This window comes from Haliotis rufescens, unplaced genomic scaffold, assembly GCF_023055435.1.
Source record: "Haliotis rufescens isolate VD_foot unplaced genomic scaffold, xgHalRufe1.0.p SCAF_9, whole genome shotgun sequence".
Classification (NCBI taxonomy): domain Eukaryota; kingdom Metazoa; phylum Mollusca; class Gastropoda; order Lepetellida; family Haliotidae; genus Haliotis; species Haliotis rufescens.
In genome coordinates this window covers 6820075-6835326 of record NW_025964383.1, presented here as the reverse complement: position 1 = coordinate 6835326, position 15252 = coordinate 6820075, and the positions used below count along the sequence as shown (strand labels likewise).

Below are 15252 nucleotides of genomic sequence, written 5' to 3'. Positions count from 1 at the left end.
GGGCGCTTATTACGTCGAATACGGTAATTATACTTTGCATTTATGTCTCAGAAATGACTGTTGATAAGACGGCCTCACTGAACACGTTGAATAGCGGAAATACCAACTTGAATATAAAACTTATCAACTATCTATTTCCACATTACGGTTACTGAGAACAATATGTCATCCCAAAACTAGAAATTACATAATGGACATCCGGTAGTATTACCATTGCTTGGGTGAGGACTTCCACTTTGATGACATCTACTCCGCAAACAGACTGACTGACTGAGTATGGTTTTACGCCGCTTTTAGCAATATTCCAGCAATATCACGGCGGGGGACACCAGAAATGGGTTTCACACATTGTACCCATGTCGGGAATCGAACCCGGGTCTTCGGCGTTCCGCAAACAGAATAAACATTGATATAAGCGTTGTTTTTTAGGAAAACACTATTGCTTTTTAGGAAGTACGTACTACTCAGCGCTATTGAGCGGTGTGATTTGCTATTTGTTTTGATAACTTGGCCTGGGGGCGGGGGATCCAATAGCTAAATAGGGCCATAAATCAATCAAATTCTTATTTACGCAGGAATACGTGGATTGTTATAAAAGCACATGTCTGTACTGTTAAATTATATTTAAGTAGATAGTGAGAAAATTTCAACATTCCGCCCATATGTATAATTTGAAATGCGACTTGGAAAAATCTCAGCTCTCTTTTATGATTAAAACCAACATTAAAACCCGCCCCCGCCCCTGCGATAGAGCGATAGAGCGAGAAAGCGAGAAAGCGATAGAGCGAGAAAGCGATGTCCCCTCTCGGCCACCATACTTATGTGTGCCTGAAGACACGCCTTGTGTTGTTCATACGAGCTGTGGCGTGTTTTGCATTGGGTAAGAGTTAAAAGCAAGGCAGAGTATGTGATCTCATTCTGTCTCTACTATACTCTGTACTTCCTGATTTGTTGTATACGTTGTAACTGAACATAAAAGTATTTCCGACACAATAACCTTTACGAGCTTTGGCTTGCATTGTCCATGCCGTGTTCAGATGTTTGTAATGAAAACACAATGATACACAGTGAAGCTGCTTGCATCGAATGCATGTGGAAATTAACTCTCAGATCCCGGACGAGTCAATACACAAAAACACACGTCAGGCATTTAGTTTATATAAACCAATCTGATTATTCGTCGTCTTGGCCAGGTCGGCACATGATTTCACATACACGGAGAGGTTTGATCCATTTGTGAGGTGAACTATGCCCTGCAAGATGGAGTATGAATCTTGATTGCCCGTCTCCCCCGTCTCCTTGTACAGCTTCTTGTTGTTGTTCCTGATCTGATGTATATATGTGGTGTTCCCTTTGAACTTGAGGTGGCTGTAAATGTAGTAGTAGCCTCCCGTGGTGACCGCCAGGTACCCGGTCCTGTCCAGCCGAACCCCCTGCACAGTGATGCCGATTCCCCGAGTCACCCACGCCAATGTACCGGAAGAGCACTCTGAAATATCCGAAATGCTTTTCTGTAAGTATGTTTATTTCCGCTTACATCATAACATTTATAGGTTAACACATGTTATATTTGGGATAACACTTTCTGAGTAAATTACAGATTCTCGTACTTTAGGGGGATGAGTCCCGTCCGATTCGAACTCACACTGCTAGCGTGACATTTGTTACATTTCACCACTTTCTAAACAGAATTGTGTATTCATATATATGTTGAAATGATTCAGCATGTTTAGCACTGTGACGAGAACACCTACCAGTGTCAGATGTACTAGTATGTGCAATCACCGGATCCTGTACGTGACAAGTAGGGTTGATGTTCCTGGGCGTTTTCACTGAAACAGCATGGGTGACATATCAAAGAAAGGGATAAATTATGTAACCATTGCCCAATCAAAATTACATTTAACTCTATACAATATTCCCCCTTCATATCAGATCCTTCAGACACAATAGCCCAGCAAACAAATTACAACTTAAACACCCAGACTGGCAGCTGTTACCAAACTCTGTCACAACATAGACACATCCCAAACACAGACAACGACACATTCAACACACCTTTTTACCAACATAATACATGAAATACATGCCAACAAATGCATCCCCAAATCCCAAGTACACACAGTACACAGCCCAGTACCCTGGTGGAGCACTGAAAGCATAAATGCCCGTAAACAGAGAAAAAGGCCTCTCAACCAAAGGGAGAGCGAGCCAAACTACCACTGGCTAAACAGTTAAGAAATAAAACTAAAGAAATAATCAGGGCAGCCAAAAAGAACCACTGGCGCACTTTTTGTAGTAACCTTACAAAAGGTAAACAAAATACTCGAAAAATTAAAGCCATTAGGGGAATTAAAACATACAAATATTTCACCAAACTTCCCGAACCTAACCACAAACAAAAAAAAGCTAATGCTTGCCGCCCATTTTGCAAAACAAAACCCAGTAGCTCCACAAGCCAACATCAAGCATTCCAGGAAAAAATAAAGAAACACCCCAAGTCTGCACAAGCCGTATCTCGTATACAACCAAACACTTAATTATACATCCAAACTACATTCATTTAAAAAAAGAGCAAAATTCCAAAGAAGTCACATTTGACCAACATTTGACCAACACCTAACATGGCCGCCTGCAGCTCAGAAAAAGGGGTGGGGTGTGGGGGTGTGTGTGTGTGGGGGTGTGTGTGTGTGTGGGGGGGGGGGGGGGGAATTCAAACTAACATTATTAAACCCTACAGTGAGCTCCCTGAACACCCTACAGTGATCCCTGAACACCCTACAGTGAGCTCCCTGAACACCCTACAGTGATCCCTGAACACCCTACAGTGTGCTCCCTGGACACCCTACAGTATGCTCCCTGGACATCCTACAGTGTGCTCCCTGAACACCCTACAGTGTGCTCCCTGAACATCCTACAGTGTGCTCCCTGAACACCCTACAGTGTGCTCCCTGGACATCCTACAGTGTGCTCCCTGGACATCCTACAGTGTGCTCCCTGAACACCCTAAAGTGTGCTCCCTGGACACCCTCCAGTGTGCTGCCTGAACATCCTACAGTGTGCTCCCTGAACACCCTACAGTGTGCTCCCCTGAACACCCTACAGCCCTACAGTGTGCTCCCTGAACACCCTACAGCCCTACAGTGTGCTCCCTGAACACCCTACAGTGTGCTCCCTGAACACCCTACAGTGTGCTCCCCTGAACACCCTACAGCCCTACAGTGTGCTCCCTGAACACCCTACAGTGTGCTCCCTGAACACCCTACAGTGTGCTCCCTGGACACCATACAGTGTGCTCCCTGGACATCCTTCACTGTGCTCCCTGGACATCCTACAGTGTGCTCCCTGAACATCCTACAGTGTGCTCCCTGGACATCCTACAGTGTGCTCCCTGAACACCCTACAGTGTGCTCCCTGGACACCCTACAGTGTGCTCCCTGAACACCCTACAGTGTGCTCCCTGGACACCCTACAGTATGCTCCCTGGACATCCTACAGTGTGCTCCCTGGACATCCTACAGTGTGCTCCCTGAACACCCTACAGTGTGCTCCCTGGACACCCTACAGTGTGCTCCCTGGACACCCTACAGTGTGCTCCCTGAACACCATACAGTGAGCTCCATAGACACCCTACAGTGTGCTCCCTGAACACCCTACAGTGTGCTCCCTTGACACCCTACAGTGTGCTCCCTGGACATCCTACAGTGTGCTCCCTTGACACCCTACAGTGTGCTCCCTGAACATCCTACAGTGTGCTTCCTGGACACCCTACAGTGTGCTCCCTGAACATCCTACAGTGTGCTCCCTGGACACCCTACAGTGTGCTCCCTTGACACCCTACAGTGTGCTCCCTGGACATCCTACAGTGTGCTCCCTTGACACCCTACAGTGTGCTCCCTGAACATCCTACAGTGTGCTTCCTGGACACCCTACAGTGTGCTCCCTGAACACCCTACAGTGTGCTCCCTGGACACCCTACAGTGTGCTCCCTGGACACCCTACAGTGTGCCCCCTGGACACCCTACAGTGTGCTCCCTGGACATCCTACAGTGTACTCCCTGGACATCCTACAGTGTGCTGCGTGGACACCCTACAGTGTGCTCCCTGAACACCCTACAGTGTGCTCCCTGAACACCCTACAGTGTGCTCCCTGCACACCCTACAGTGTGCTTCCTGGACACCCTACACTGTGCTTCCTGGACATCCTACAGTGTGCTTCCTGGACACCGTACAGTGTGCTCCCTGAACACCCTACAGTAAGCTCCCTGAACACCCTACAGTGTGCTCCCTGGACACCCTACAGTATGCTCCCTGAACATCCTACAGTGTGCTCCCTGGACACCCTACAGTTTGCTCCCTGAACATCCTACAGTGTGCTCCCTGGACACCCTACAGTGTGCTCCCTGGACACCCTACAGTGTGCTCCTGGACACCCTACAGTGTGCTCCCTGAACACCCTACAGTGTGCTCCCTGAACACCCTACAGTGTGCTCCCTGAACATCCTACACTGTGCTTCCTGGACACCCTACAGTTTGCTCCCTGAACACCCTTCACTGTGCTCCCTGGACACCCTACAGTGTGCTCCTGGACACCCTACAGTGTGCTTCCTGAACACCCTACAGTGTGCTCCCTGAACATCCTACACTGTGCTTCCTGAACACCATACAGTGTGCTCCCTGGACATCCTTCACTGTGCTCCCTGGACATCCTACAGTGTGCTCCCTGAACATCCTACAGTGTGCTCCCTGGACATCCTACAGTGTGCTCCCTGAACACCCTACAGTGTGCTCCCTGGACACCCTACAGTGTGCTCCCTGAACACCCTACAGTGTGCTCCCTGGACACCCTACAGTATGCTCCCTGGACATCCTACAGTGTGCTCCCTGGACATCCTACAGTGTGCTCCCTGAACACCCTACAGTGTGCTCCCTGGACACCCTACAGTGTGCTCCCTGGACACCCTACAGTGTGCTCCCTGAACACCATACAGTGAGCTCCATAGACACCCTACAGTGTGCTCCCTGAACACCCTACAGTGTGCTCCCTTGACACCCTACAGTGTGCTCCCTGGACATCCTACAGTGTGCTCCCTTGACACCCTACAGTGTGCTCCCTGAACATCCTACAGTGTGCTTCCTGGACACCCTACAGTGTGCTCCTTGAACATCCTACAGTGTGCTCCCTGGACACCCTACAGTGTGCTCCCTTGACACCCTACAGTGTGCTCCCTGGACATCCTACAGTGTGCTCCCTTGACACCCTACAGTGTGCTCCCTGAACATCCTACAGTGTGCTTCCTGGACACCCTACAGTGTGCTCCCTGAACACCCTACAGTGTGCTCCCTGGACACCCTACAGTGTGCTCCCTGGACACCCTACAGTGTGCCCCCTGGACACCCTACAGTGTGCTCCCTGGACATCCTACAGTGTGCTCCCTGGACATCCTACAGTGTGCTGCGTGGACACCCTACAGTGTGCTCCCTGAACACCCTACAGTGTGCTCCCTGCACACCCTACAGTGTGCTTCCTGGACACCCTACACTGTGCTTCCTGGACATCCTACAGTGTGCTTCCTGGACACCGTACAGTGTGCTCCCTGAACACCCTACAATAAGCTCCCTGAACACCCTACAGTGTGCTCCCTGGACACCCTACAGTATGCTCCCTGAACATCCTACAGTGTGCTCCCTGGACACCCTACAGTTTGCTCCCTGAACATCCTACAGTGTGCTCCCTGGACACCCTACAGTGTGCTCCCTGGACACCCTACAGTGTGCTCCTGGACACCCTACAGTGTGCTCCCTGAACACCCTACAGTGTGCTCCCTGAACACCCTACAGTGTGCTCCCTGAACATCCTACACTGTGCTTCCTGGACACCCTACAGTTTGCTCCCTGAACACCCTTCACTGTGCTCCCTGGACACCCTACAGTGTGCTCCTGGACACCCTACAGTGTGCTTCCTGAACACCCTACAGTGTGCTCCCTGAACATCCTACACTGTGCTTCCTGGACACCCTACAGTTTGCTCCCTGAACACCCTACACTGTGCTCCCTGGACACCCTACAGTGTGCTCCCTGAACACCCTACAGTGTGCTCCCTGAACACCCTACAGTGTGCTCCCTGGACACCCTACACTGTGCTTCCTGGACACCCTACACTGTGCTTCCTGGACACCCTACAGTTTGCTCCCTGGACACCCTACAGTAAGCTCCCTGAACACCCTACAGTGTGCACCCTGAACACCCTACAGTGTGCACCCTGAACAACCTACAGTGTGCTCCTGGACACCCTACAGTGTGCTCCCTGGACACCCTACAGTGTGCTCCTGGACACCCTACAGTGTGCTCCCTGAACACCCTACAGTGTGCTCCCTGAACACCCTACAGTATGCTCCCTGAACATCCTACACTGTGCTTCCTGGACACCCTACAGTTTGCTCCCTGAACACCCTACAGTGTGCTCCCTGAACACCCTACAGTAAGCTCCCTGAACACCCTACAGTGTGCTCCCTGAACATCCTACCCTGTGCTTCCTGGACACCCTACAGTTTGCTCCCTGAACACCCTACACTGTGCTCCCTGGACACCCTACAGTAAGCTCCCTGGACATCCTACAGTGTGCTCCCTGAACACCCTACAGTGTGCTCCCTGAACACCCTACAGTGTGCTCCCTGGACATCCTTCACTGTGCTCCCTGGACATCCTACAGTGTGCTCCCTGAACATCCTACAGTGTGCTCCCTGGACATCCTACAGTGTGCTGCCTGGACATCCTACAGTGTGCTCCCTGAACACCCTACAGTGTGCTCCCTGGACACCCTACAGTGTGCTCCCTGGACATCCTACAGTGTGCTCCCTGGACACCCTACAGTGTGCTCCCTGGACATCCTACAGTGTGCTCCCTGGACATCATACAGTGTGCTCCCTGGACATCCTACAGTGTGCTCCCTGAACACCCTACAGTGTGCTCCCTGGACACCCTACAGTGTGCTCCCTGGACACCCTACAGTGTGCTCCCTGGACACCCTACAGTGTGCTCCCTGGACACCCTACAGTGTGCTCTCTGGACATCCTACAGTGTGCTTCCTGGTCACCCTACAGTGTCCTCCCTGAACACCCTACAGTGTGCTCCCTGGACACCCTACAGTGTGCTCCCTGGACACCCTACAGTGTGCTCCCTGGACACCCTACAGTGTGCTCCCTGGACATCCTACAGTGTGCTCCCTGGACACCCTCAAGTGTGCTTCCTGGACACCCTACAGTTTGCTCCCTGGACACCCTACAGTGTGCTCCCTGAACAGCCTACAGTGTGCACCCTGAACACCCTACAGTGTGCACCCTGAACAACCTACAGTGTGCTCCTGGACACCCTACAGTGTGCTCCCTGGACACCCTACAGTGTGCTCCTGGACACCCTACAGTGTGCTCCCTGAACACCCTACAGTGTGCTCCCTGAACACCCTACAGTGTGCTCCCTGACCATCCTACACTGTGCTTCCTGGACACCCTACAGTTTGCTCCCTGAACACCCTACACTGTGCTCCCTGGACACCCTACAGTAAGCTCCCTGAACACCCTACAGTGTGCACCCTGAACACCCTACAGTGTGCTCCCTGGACAACCTACAGTGTGCTCCTGGACACCCTACAGTGTGCTCCCTGGACACCCTACAGTGTGCTCCCTGGACACCCTACAGTGTGCTCCCTGGACACCCTACAGTGTGCTCCCTGAACACCCTACAGTGTGCTCCCTGAACACCCTACAGTGTGCTCCCTGGACAACCTACAGTGTGCTCCCTGGACACCCTACGCTCTCTTCTCACAACACAAACATCGTCTGTATACACTCTCTACTCACAACACAAACATCGTCTGTGCACGCTCTCTACTCACAACACAAACATCGTCTGTATACACTCTCTACTCACAACACAAACATCGTCTGTATACACTCTCTACTCAAAACACCAACATCGTCTGTGCGCGCTCTCTACTCACAACACAAACATCGTCTGTATACACTCTCTACTCACAACACAAACATCGTCTGTATACACTCTCTACTCACAACACAAACATCGTCTGTGCACGCTCTCTACTCACAACACAAACATCGTCTGTGCACGCTCTCTACTCACAACACAAACATCGTCTGTATACACTCTCTACTCACAACACAAACATCGTCTGTGCACGCTCTCTACTCACAACACAAACATCGTCAGTATACACTCTCTACCCACAACACAAACATCGTCTGTGCACGCTCTCTACTCACAACACAAACATCATCTGTGCACGCACTCTACTCACAACACAAACATCGTCTGTATACACTCTCTACTCACAACACAAACATCGTCTGTATACGCTCTCTGCTTACAACACAAACATCGTCTGTATACCTACTCAACACAAACACACAACCATCGTCTGTATACCTACTCAACACAAACACACAACCATCACCTGCACACCCTCAGTTCTTACAACACAACCATCACCTGCACTGACTCCAGTACTTACATGCGTCCACGCATTATCTGTTCACCCATTATCGTAACCTTTTGCAAATTAACACAATTCGTCATACAAATATGTGATAAATCATATATAAAAACAACCGAAAACATGGAAAATGTACTTTCAAGTAGCTATTAAGTCGCTGAAATGTGAAGCGAAAATGTTAAAACCTAAAATGGAAATGTCAAAAACAAAAACGAAAATGTCAAAAACAACAGCGAAAATGTCAAAAACTAAAATGAAACCATAGAAAACTATTTCCACCGCGGTGCAAATATTATCACCGCGGTGGAAATAGTTTTCTGTATTTTCATTAAAGTTTTTAGTTTTAACATTTTCGCTTTTGTTTTTGACATTTTCATTTTGGTTTTTGACATTTTCGTTTCACTTTTCAGCGATTCAATTTCTTCTTTACACATGATTTATCACATATTTGTAAGACAAATCGTGTTAATTTGCAAAAGGTTACGATGAAAGTAAGTGAAATATCAAAATATGGAAAAACAGACTCCATGTCCCGTATGGGTCACCGTATCATTCCACCTACCCTGTTGTTTATCTTCTTCTTGCTTGATAAATTCCTTGGTGTACTAAACAAGAGATTGAATGCACTTCAGTAAAAAATATAAAAATATAAACTGACATAGTCGTAAACTTTGCCTTGGTTTCACATGGCTAGATAATACTATGGTTATTATAATACAATTATATTACAAAGTATATATTATTTATTACTCCATTACCCCAAGTACGCTTGAGGTGTTTATCAAGGATTGACTGCAACACCAAAACTTCAATGTGAAGAGGTATCTAGAAAGGACACTGTCACAAACTATACTAATGGGCCATTGTTTCACAATGGATGTAATGAGGACACGTACTGTGTGTCAAACGTCGATGTTCATGTATTACCTACTCCTACTCCACTGTCTTACTTACTTACTTACTTACTTTGGAGATTTAACGTGCGCTTTCCGACTGATGCGTATTTCGCACACGGGCCCGGCCAGGCCATTTAATGTGTTTCCGAAAGGGGCGAAGGTGGTCTGTGCAACCCAAGAGGGGGGTTTTAGGGGTTGCTTATATAGAATTTGGGAATTTTGAGATTTGGAATAGATGCCGATGGGATTGGGGAGGAGAACTAAGGGAGCTGGGTATGGTGGATGTTTGTTTGTTTATGTGATTTTGATTTGGTGAGTTATTGTGTTTTTAGATGCGTTTTATTAGTTCCGTTTTGATTAAGAATACGCCTAAGGCCTTGAAGTTTTCTAGTTTATTTTGTGGGTTTAGTATTGCTTCTAGAGTTAGAGCCTTGTTTAGATTGAGGGTGGTTTGTAATGCGGTTCGATGTGTTAGGTAGTGTGTGCAGTGGATGAGTGCGTGTTCTGGGGTTTCTGGTTGTTTGCAGTGTGGGCAGTTACCTGTAGTGTGTTTTTTAAATTTTTTTAGGTGGTTATTTAGGTTGGTGTGTCCTGTTTGGAGTTTAGTGATTACTCTGTCGATTTTTTTGGATGGATGGAGAATTTTTGGTTTGGTTAGTGGTTTGCTGAGCACTTTTTTGATTTGGCTATTTGAGTTTAGATATAGGTTATGCCATTTTTTGGTGATTTTTTGCTTGTTTACACTTTTAATTATTGATTTTGAGATGGGTAAGTTTAAGCTTATTTCTGGGATTTTGAGGGATAGTTTAGCTGCTTTATCGGCGTTTTCATTACCGTATATTCCTACGTGGGCGGGTATCCACAAGAAGGTTATTTGTTTGCCTGCCTTAGTTAGGTCGTTGGAGCTTTTAAGTATTTGATTTATTAATTTAGGTCGGTTTTTGGTATTTTTGTTTTGGAGGGCTTGCAGTCCACTTAGGGAGTCGGTAAGTATTAGGATTTTTTTTGTGGTTTTTGGATTCTTGATTATGGAGGGCTGAGGCCATGCCCATTAGTTCTGCCGTGAATATTGATTGGTTGTTTGGGAGTCGGAAGGATTGTGTGGTTTTAGTTGGTTGTGTGGTATGGACTCCGAAACCTGTGTGTTTGGAGGTCGTATCTGATGATCCGTCCGTGTAAATGTGACACCAATTTGGCCAATTTTCGTGTATGTATGCTAGTGTGGTAATTTTAGCTATGTTTGGGTCGGTTTGTTTATTTATTTGGCTAGCTAGTGTTGTGTCTATTTTGGGTATTTTAAGTTTAGGGGTGAAGATATTTGATTGTTTGCAGTTTTGTTTAAGATTTTTAATTTGGTGTTCATTTAGGTAGTTTGTTATTCTTTGGGATATTGGGGTAAGTAAGGGGTGTTTACGAGCTAGAGCTTGGTTTTTGGGGCTGATGTTTTGGTTTATTAAGTTTTGGATGAGAGGGTTTGATTGGGACGCGGCCCAGAAATTTAAGCTTAGCTGTTCCCTGCGTAGACTTAGTGGCATTTCTCCTGTTAAGGCCTGAAGTGAGGTGTAGGAGGTGCCATGTTGGGTGCGTGTAATTAGTTTGAGAGCCTGATATTGTATTGAGTCAAGTTTTTTAGATAGAGAGTTGTTTAGGGTGTTGTCACGCTGTCAGTGTATTACCTACTCCACTCACTGTCACGCTGTCAGTGTATTACCTACTCCATTCACTGTCACGCTGTCAGTGTATTACCTACTCCACTCACTGTCACGCTGTCAGTGTATTACTTACTCCATTCACTGTCACGCTGTCAGTGTATTACCTACTCCACTCACTGTCACGCTGTCAGTGTATTACCTACTCCACTCACTGTCACGCTGTCAGTGTATTACCTACTCCATTCACTGTCACGCTGTCAGTGTATTACCTACTCCACTAACTGTCACGCTGTCAGTGTATTACCTACTCAACTTATTACCGTGTCCACCCTCTGTCACGATGTCAGTGTATTACTCAGTCCACCCTCTGTCACGCTGTCAGTGTATTACCTACTTCACCCACTGTCACGCTGTCAGTGTATTACGTACTCCACTCACTGTCACGCTGTCAGTGTATTACCTACTTCGGGCGGTCGGGTAGCCTAGTGGTTAAAGCGTTCGCTCGTCACGCCGAAGACCCGGGTTCGATTCCCGACATGGGTACATTGTGTGAAGCCCATTTCTGGTGTCCCCCGCCGTGATATTGCTGGAATATTGCTAAAAGCGGCGTAAAACAATACTCACTCACTATTACCTACTTCACCCACTGTCACGCTGTCAGTGTATTACCTACTCCACTCACTGTCACGCTGTCAGTGTATTACCTACTCCACTCACTGTCACGCTGTCAGTGTATTACCTACTCCATTCACTGTCACGCTGTCAGTGTATTACCTACTCCACTAACTGTCACGCTGTCAGTGTATTACCTACTCAACTTATTACCGTGTCCACCCTCTGTCACGATGGCAGTGTATTACCATGTCCACCCACTGTCACGATGTCAGTGTGTTACCCAGTCCACACCCTCTCACGATGTCAGTGTATTACCATGTCCACCCCTTGTCACGATGTCAGTGTATTACCATGTCCCCCCCCTGTCACGATGTCAGTGTGTTACCGTGTCCACCCTCTGTCACGATGTCAGTGTATTACCCAGTCCACCATCTGTCACGATGTCAGTGCATGACCATGTCCACCCCCTGGCACGATGTCAGTGTATTACCATGTCCACCCTCTGTCACGATGGCAGTGTATTACCATGTCCACCCACTGTCACGATGTCAGTGTATTACCATGTCCACCCCTTGTCACGATGTCAGTGTATTACCATGTCCACCCCCTGTCACGATGTCAGTGTGTTACCGTGTCCACCCTCTGTCACGATGTCAGTGTATTACCCAGTCCACCATCTGTCACGATGTCAGTGCATGACCATGTCCACCCCCTGGCACGATGTCAGTGTATTACCATGTCCACCCTCTGTCACGATGGCAGTGTATTACCATGTCCACCCACTGTCACGATGTCAGTGTGTTACCCAGTCCACACCCTCTCACGATGTCAGTGTATTACCATGTCCACCCCTTGTCACGATGTCAGTGTATTACCATGTCCACCCCTTGTCACGATGTCAGTGTATTACCATGTCCACCCCTTGTCACGATGTCAGTGTATTACCATGTCCACCCCCTGTCACGATGTTAGTGTATTACCATGTCCACCCTCTGTCACGATGTCAATGTAATATCAAGTCTACTCATGCCTCAACGTGAGTATTGTAGAGTGTGTAGTCCTGGCTGTACTCACTTTGTCTACCAGATCCAACAGTTGATCGATGCGTCTGAAGCAGCAGGACCCAGGGCTTTCATGAGACTTGATGTCGTAACTAAGCTCCGGACCTATTTTAGCTAACAAAGTTCCACAATTTTTCACGCAGAGATGGAACGTGTTAGGTTGTCCATCGGTCTCAAAGTCGTCATCGCTGCCCGAGAGGACTACACCAAACTTTGGATGTGTCAAGAACAGAATAATAACAACGAGTACATTGCACATAAACAAACCAAAGAAACACGTCTTGACGTTTTTGTAAAATTGTTTGAGTTCAACGATGTTGTTGGAGGAATGAGAACTCCTCCTGCTGTGTCTGTGAGGGTGATGTCGTGTACGACTGTGTTGCCTGTCCATCATTGTAATGGGGAATCCGCGGGTAAGCAGGTAGGCTTGTGCTGTGCTGGTGATGTCTGACGGTTGCAGCAGGCCTGAACGACTGGAGACGGTCGGCAGTAATGACTCATATGTGTTACTGTGAGAGTCGGAGTCGGAGTCCACATCGGGGAGGTTGTTCTCCCCCTCGGGTATATCCGACATAGCGGGATACAAACACGTGTACACCACACTAATATTCTAGGAACTATTTCTTCGTACTGTGTGCTTCACCGTAACCAATGTGGCTGTAAGTACACCTACTCATCAGATAATATACACTTGATACAGCCCTAACTCTCCGAGGTGTGTTCCATGTCGCTACGCCAGGACACATTCCAGGCTGCTGACGCCGTGTCAGTATTAACGCGGGTTACTTTCAGTTTCCGTCTTGTGACGATCTAGTTCGGATGACCTACTTTTCTCTTGACTTGTCACGCACACTAGATGAAAAGTGGGACAACAAGAGGGAATTCTGTGTTGTGTGACACGTTTAGAATTCATAAAAAATGGAAAAAACCACAACAATAAATACTTACCTGAAAACAACGTGATTATGTAACCATGGCGATGTTACTGTCGCCCCATGTAAATTAGGCAACAATAGGGAAACTGCCGGTTTTTTACACAGCAGTTATTTTTAAAATAAAAGATCCCGATTTATAGCTGGTAATGCCCCAGACACCCGACGTCGATTAGAAAAAAAAAAGATTTCATATCGGGGGGTCGCTAGATATTGTCATAACGTGTGATCGCTAGATGTTGTCACATGGGGTGCTTGCTAGATGTTGTTATATCGGGTGCTTGCTAGATGTTGTCATATCGGGCGATCGCTAGATGTTGTCATATCGGGTGCTTGCTAGATGTTGTCATATCGGGTGCTTGCTAGATGTTGTCACATGGGATGATTGCTAGATGTTGTCATATCGGGTGCTTGCTTGATGTTGTCATATCAGGCGATCGCTAGATGTTGTCACATGGGATGATTGCTAGATGTTGTCATATCGGGTGCTTGCTAGATGTTGTCATATCGGGTGCTTGCTAGATGTTGTCACATGGGATGATTGCTAGATGTTGTCATATCGGGTGCTTGCTAGATGTTGTCATATCGGGTGCTTGCTAGATGTTGTCATATCAGGCGATCGCTAGATGTTGTCACATGGGATGATTGCTAGATGTTGTCATATCGGGTGCTTGCTAGATGTTGTCATATCGGGTGCTTGCTAGATGTTGTCATATCGGGTGCTTGCGCTTGCTAGATGTTGTTATATCGGGTGCTTGCTAGATGTTGTCATATCGGGCGATCGCTAGATGTTGTCATATCGGGTGCTCGCTAGATGTTGTCATATCGGGTGCTTGCTAGATGTTGTCATATCGGGTGCTTGCTAGATGTTGTCATATCAGGCGATCGCTAGATGTTGTCACATGGGATGATTGCTAGATGTTGTCATATCGGGTGCTTGCTAGATGTTGTCATATCGGGTGCTTGCTAGATGTTGTCACATGGGATGATTGCTAGATGTTGTCATATCGGGTGCTTGCGCTTGCTAGATGTTGTCATATCGGGTGCTTGTTAGATGTTGTCATATCGGGTGCTTTCTAAATGTTGTCATATCGGGTGCTTGCTAGATATTGTCATACCGGGTGCTTGCTAGATGTTGTCATATCGGGCGATCGCTAGATGTTGTCATATCGGGTGCTTTCTAGATGTTGACATATCGGGTGCTTGCTAGATGATGTCATATCGGGTGCTTTCTAGATGTTGTCATATCGGGTGCTTGCTAGATGTTGTCATATCGGGTGCTTGCTAGATGTTGTCATATCGGGCGATCGCTAGATGTTGTCATGTCGGGCGATCGCTAGATGTTGTCACATGGGATGATTGTTAGATGTTGTCATATCGGGTGCTTGCTAGATGTTGTCATATCGGGTGCTTGCTAGATGTTGTCATATCGGGTGCTTGCGCTTGCTAGATGTTGTCATATCGGGTGCTTGCTAGATGTTGTCATATCGGGTGCTTTCTAAATGTTGTCATATCGGGTGCTTGCTAGATATTGTCATATCGGGTGCTTGCTAGATGTTGTCATATGGGGCGATCGCTAGATGTTGT

At 47.5% G+C, this 15252-nt stretch overlaps 1 protein-coding gene across 1 annotated transcript; it reads right to left on the bottom strand.

Moving 5' to 3' along the window:
• Positions 1-320: 320 nt before the first annotated feature.
• On the bottom strand, positions 321-13535 carry LOC124119510. The gene is made up of 4 exons (XM_046482045.2): positions 12747-13535; positions 9072-9114; positions 1755-1832; positions 321-1489 (listed from the first exon to the last, which is right to left on the bottom strand). Exons 1-4 carry the CDS (start codon positions 13305-13307, stop codon positions 1143-1145), a joined length of 1029 nt encoding a protein of 342 aa, XP_046338001.1. The 5' UTR covers positions 13308-13535; the 3' UTR covers positions 321-1142.
• Positions 13536-15252: the final 1717 nt, after the last annotated feature.

Bases quoted from the DNA above. Each gene is read 5' to 3' on its own strand.
- LOC124119510 (XM_046482045.2), bottom strand. From the start codon at position 13,307: ATGTCGGATATACCCGAGGGGGAGAACAACCTCCCCGATGTGGACTCC. The intron at 9,115-12,746 runs GTGAGTACAGCC...TCTCTTGTTTAG, and splicing joins TGTTGGATCTGGTAGACAAA to TACACCAAGGAATTTATCAA. The intron at 1,833-9,071 runs GTAGGTGGAATG...ATGCTGTTTCAG, and splicing joins AGAAGAAGATAAACAACAGG to TGAAAACGCCCAGGAACATC.